Here is a 5,803-nt window from a genome sequence, read left to right on the forward strand (position 1 = left end):
TCAAGGTTAATATTTTTGTGTTGGATCACGAGTCTCATTTGTCAAAAATTAACTTAAAAATCTGGGTCGAAAATTTTAAGCTTAGACTCGAACCAGACTTGACCTAGAGAGAGAGCTGAACCAATTCCATGTGCAATCCCTACTTATTTTGGATCATGGTCTCTGACTTCATCTTGTATTCTTGCTTTGGTCTTAAAGGATGATTAAATCATCCAAAGATGGGTGATCCTAAAAGGTGTTTTTCACTAAAACTGTATCCCAAATCTGAAAGTCCACAAGTTCACCATTTCGACTTCACTTAATGGACTGTATATGAGTTTACCAAATTTTAACTCTAATCCAGCCGAGCTGAAATAGACCAGAAGTAAGCCTATGAAACCTATCTCAGTTATGCCCTGCTTGACTTGTGAGCTTAAAGTGGTTCAGAACAAACATCTAAGACCCCCATTTGAAAACCCAATAGTTTTGAAGCTATTGTTCCGCTTGTAACAGTGAGGTGAAAACCATACTTGTCTCGTGGCCTACATAGCCGCAATAATAATGCCTACTGTCTCTATTACAACATTCTCTTTTTTTTAGCAGCCCTGTCCCCCTTTTATTAGAGAATAGCTCCCAACAGCAGCGTCCAGGCATGGGCCATCCGGTCCCCAAAATTAATCGATACCTGCGCGTTTCGAACCTAGGCCACCTGGTGAAAGCTAACGCTCCGTTCCATCTGTGCTACTATCTTGGTGGCGACCTCTTTAACAAATATCAATGCATCACTATAGCCTATTGGAGTCGTCATGAATGAATGGAAAAAAAGAAGAAAAAAAAAAGGCTTTCGGGGCCTAATCCCTTAAGTTATTGGCAAATCTATTATATTACCTTCATCTCTCTCCCTCTCTCTTTCTCTCTTCTCGGAATTAGCTATACCTAGCTATGCGTGAATGATATGCTCACACACATTCTCTCCATGCTTGATGTCGGAGTATGTTCTCAATAATCCAAAGACTTTCCAGCGTATGTCCACAGGTTCCACTCATTACACTGTCATTAACAGCTGTTGCTGATCCCTAGGCCCCACGAGCTAACAAACCATTAAACAGACCCAAACCAGAAAACAAAGTACTAAAAAAAATTCTTATCACCATTTCCTCAACTCTTCCAAGCCAATCATCTCTTCACCTTCATATAAACCCTTCTTCCTCTCCCCCCCTCCCTCCTGCTCCAGAGAAGAAAACCATTGGAAACAATGGCAGCATAAGACGAGAGAACTACGAGGAGATCGAACGACCAAAATGCCAGCCAAGTTACTTCTCTCCATCTTCTTGGCATTCTTCTCTTCCATTGTCATATCCAATGCAGCCATCGCCGACGAAGTGTCGGCCCTGCTCTCGATCAAATCGGAGCTCCTCGACCCATCGGACGCCCTTAGAGATTGGAGGCCACTGGCTGACGCCGCTGGCTCCTCCCACTGCAAGTGGACCGGCGTTCGTTGCAACTGGAGGGGCTCCGTCGACGGCCTCGACCTCTCCCACATGAATTTAAGCGGTCGGATCGCCAAGTCTCTCTCCAACCTCACCATGCTGAAAGAGCTCGACGTCGGCGATAACAACTTCGTCGGCCACTTCCCGACCGGCCTCGGTGCATGCCCGGGCCTAAGGAGCCTCAATGTATCGGGGAACAACTTCGTCGGGCCGCTGCCGGACGACATTGGCAACGCCACGTCCCTCGAGAGCCTAGACTTTCGGGGCGGCTTCTTCACCGGCTCGATCCCGCCGTCTTACCAGAACTTGCAGAAACTCAAGTTCTTAGGCGTTTCGGGTAACAACCTCACTGGAAAACTCCCAGCCATGCTTGGCCAGCTCTCCTCTCTGGAAACTCTAATTATTGGATACAATGAGTTCGAAGGGCCTATTCCAGCCGAGCTCGGGAACCTGACCAATCTCCAGTATCTCGACATGGCGGTCGGAAATCTGGATGGAGCTGTTCCGGCCGACCTCAGGCAGCTGCAGTCTCTAACCACTGTCTACCTGTACAAGAACAATTTGGGCGGCGAGATTCCGAAAGAAATAGGTAACCTTTCATCATTGGTGATGCTGGATCTTTCAGATAATCTGATCTCCGGCGCGATGCCGCCGGAATTAGCCAAGTTGAGCAACCTCCAACTGCTAAACCTCATGTGCAACCAGCTCAAAGGTCCGGTGCCGGCTGGAATTGGAGAGCTGCCGCAGTTGGAGGTGCTTGCACTGTGGAACAACTCGTTTTCCGGGCCGTTGCCGGCCAATCTAGGCCGCAACTCACCGCTGCGGTGGCTGGACGTGTCGACAAACTCTTTCTCCGGTGAGATCCCGGCCGGCTTGTGCAGCCGGGTTAACCTCACCAAGCTCATCCTGTTCAACAATGCCTTCTCGGGGCCGATCCCGACGAGCCTCGCGAGATGTCTCTCGTTGGTTCGGGTCAGGATTCAGAACAACAGGCTCGATGGAACGATCCCCAGCGGGCTCGGGAAGTTGCCGGAGCTCCAACGGCTAGAGTTGGCCGGAAATGAACTTTCCGGCGAGATACCAGAGGACATCGCCTTCTCATCGTCCCTCTCCTTCATTGATCTCTCCCACAATCACCTCCAACGGTCTCTCCCTTCCAGCATACTATCATTACCCACCCTCCAGAGTTTCATGGCCTCAGACAATGAGCTCACCGGAGAGATCCCTGATGAGTTCCAGGGCTGCCCGTCGCTCTCCGCCCTCGACCTCTCCAACAACCGCCTCTCGGGGAGCATCCCCGGCAGCCTAGCCTCGTGCAAGCGGCTAGTGATGCTGAACCTTCGGAGCAACCGACTCACCGGAGAGATCCCGGCAGCAATCGCCCTGATGTCAACGTTGGCAATGCTTGATCTATCCAACAATTTCCTTACTGGCTCAATCCCTGGTAACTTTGGTAACTCGCCGGCGCTGGAAATGGTGAACCTGGCCTACAACAATCTCTCCGGCCCGGTGCCATCCAGTGGCTTGTTGAGGACTATAAATCCCGACGAACTCGCTGGCAACCCGGGCCTCTGCGGTGGCGTGCTAACTCCATGTGCCGGCAATTCCCCGGGGGCATCGGCATCGATGAGACGCAGAGGGTCACACTTCAAGCACATTGTCGCCGGATGGCTGATCGGGATATCGGCGGTGCTGGCAATCGGCATAGCCGTTGTCGGAGCCCACCAGCTCTACAAGCGGTGGTACATTGACGGGGGGTGCTGCGACGAGCGGTTCGACGAAGAGACCGGCGCATGGCCGTGGCGGCTGACGGCATTCCAGCGGCTGAACTTCACCAGCGCCGACGTGCTCGCATGCATTAAGGAGTCGAACATCATCGGCATGGGCGCGACCGGGGTCGTCTACAAGGCTGAGATTCCGAGGCACCATGGCGTTGTGGCAGTGAAGAAGCTATGGCGAGGAGGAGACGCCGAGCCTGGGGAATCCGGTGCCGGAGATTTCGTCGGCGAGGTGAGCCTTCTGGGGAGGCTGCGGCACCGAAACATCGTGCGGATGCTCGGCTACCTGCATAACGATGCCGACGCGATGATGCTCTATGAATACATGCCCCACGGCAGCCTGTGGGAGGCTCTGCATGGGAAGCAGGCCGGCCGGGTGCTGATGGACTGGGTGTCAAGGTACAACGTGGCGGCCGGGATTGCGCAGGGACTGGCCTACCTCCACCATGATTGCCACCCGCCGGTGATCCACCGGGACGTGAAGTCGAGCAACGTGCTGCTCGATGCGAACCTCGAGGCGAGGATCGCCGACTTCGGGCTGGCGAGGATGATGGTCCGGAAGAATGAGACGGTGTCGACGGTGGCTGGATCGTATGGCTACATCGCTCCTGGTACGTCATTTTCCTCGGCCATAGTTACGTCTCTGGCTCTCTGCTGATATAATAATAGAAAGTTTGCAGCCGGACTCCTTGGCGAGACTCTTAATAAAAAAAAAGAAAATTCCAGAGATCTCTGCTGTAGTATTTTTTAGTCCATATAAATTATGGACCAGATCCACTCTAATACTATTTATAATAATTTAAGACTTTACCTAAAATAGCTAGTCGAAAGGTATTATTTGAATTTTTTGATCTTATATAAATATTCAAAATTTATCCAGCGAATAACTGATGTGTGCATAAACACACGGATCCTCACAATATATTCTGAAAATTCTAACTTTTGTAGGCCTCTCGACAAATTTAAGCTTTATGTTTTAATAAATTAAATTTTAAAATACAAATGATTTATTTACAGTAGAAATTAAGGTCCCGTTGAAACCGCATGCCAAGAAAATCCCACGATGAGCCCTTAATCTCTTTCTTAATTATGGTAATTTTTCTTCTCCCAAAAAAATCTACAATAAATCCTACCTCCTCTCATGTACTATCTCTCTAGCTCTCTCTTCTACCATGTTCCCCCTTCTTTTTTTATATATATGTGCACCTGCATAGTTTCTAAATGACTTCAAAATAATTCATTTTTTACATAATTTTTCGTCAGCTGAATGATTCGTGATACCAGTTATTTATTTATTTTTGTTTCAAAATATTCTATAGCTACATTTTCTTTTTTATGGTAGCTTATGTCGTCTTCTTTTTTTTTCCTCGGACTAGAAATTTACATCTCAGAGACAAACCATGCATGTGCCAAGGTAATATCTGTTTTCTTTTTCTATGTATCAGAGTATGGCTACACCCTGAAGGTGGATCAGAAGAGCGACATGTACAGCTTTGGTGTGGTCCTCATGGAGCTGCTCACAGGGAAGAGGCCCATAGAGCCAGAGTTCGGCGATTGCCTGGACATCGTCGGATGGGTTCGAGAAAGGCTAAGGAGCAATCGAGCAGTCGAGGAATTGCTCGACGCGAGCATCGGCGGCCAATGCGAGCACGTCCGGGAGGAGATGCTGCTGGTGCTGCGGATCGCGGTGCTGTGCACCGCAAGGTCGCCCAAGGACCGGCCATCGATGAGAGACGTACTCACCATGCTCGGTGAGGCGAAGCCGAGGCGGAAGAGCAGCAGCACCAGCGTCGGGAGCAATGTGGTGGCCAAGGATAAGCCCATTTTTACCACCTCCCCTGACTCTGAGTTCCTGTAGGCATGGGGGGCTGAACTGCTTCTCATTTGTGAATCATTCTTATTTTTGTATGTAATTCTTCTTCTTCTTCTTCTTCTTCTTCTTCTTCTTCTTCTTCTTTGCTCTTTGGATGTGCAAAAATAAAATGAATGGTAGGATCTTATGAATGGTCTTTAGAATGGTTGGATGCATAGGTATAGGGAATTGCCTGCTCTGAAATAAGGTTCCTTCCCGCAAATACATGTCCCTTTTATTATTATTTTTTGTTCTTTTTCTTCCTTTTCTTTTGGTAGAAGGATGGTGTGCATCAGAAATTTATTTGTTTCTAAGAAGATACAAAGTGAAATGGGAGCTTTCCAAGTCATAGTAGGAGTCTTCAATCCAAGCTATGGCAGTGCCAGAATCACCATCCAAACTGAGGCCCTCCCATGCAGCACCAAAGATTAGCTTGTGGTGCAGTGCAATGAGGAGTGTTCTATTAAGTAGTACGCACCACTCGGCCACTAGAATCTCTGATCAGGGAACCAATATCAGCCTGCAGAGCAGTAATATGACCATCAAAATTAACTTTAAATTATCCAGAGGGAAGGGGCATATATTGAACATGACAGAGGAGAAGAGTCATCTAGCCCTGAGATACCCCTATTCTTGGACTCACTAAGAGCTTGTGGGGATAATCCAACAGGATTGGACTAGATTTCTGACAGGATTCATGAATC

The 5,803-nt window shown here is 48.7% G+C and overlaps 1 protein-coding gene across 1 annotated transcript; it reads left to right on the top strand.

The window, feature by feature from the left end:
• The first annotated feature begins 979 nt into the window (after positions 1–979).
• LOC103720511 (uncharacterized) lies at positions 980–5,247 on the top strand. Its single transcript, XM_008810242.6, has 2 exons — positions 980–3,858; positions 4,693–5,247. The coding sequence occupies exons 1-2, from the start codon at positions 1,281–1,283 to the stop codon at positions 5,103–5,105; spliced, it is 2,991 nt and encodes a 996-aa protein (XP_008808464.4). The 5' UTR covers positions 980–1,280; the 3' UTR covers positions 5,106–5,247.
• The last annotated feature ends 556 nt before the right edge of the window (positions 5,248–5,803 follow it).

This window comes from Phoenix dactylifera, chromosome 3 (assembly GCF_051530095.1).
Source record: "Phoenix dactylifera cultivar Ajwa chromosome 3, Ajwa_hap1_PhDact_Kaust_v1.1, whole genome shotgun sequence".
Classification (NCBI taxonomy): Eukaryota; Viridiplantae; Streptophyta; class Magnoliopsida; order Arecales; family Arecaceae; genus Phoenix; species Phoenix dactylifera.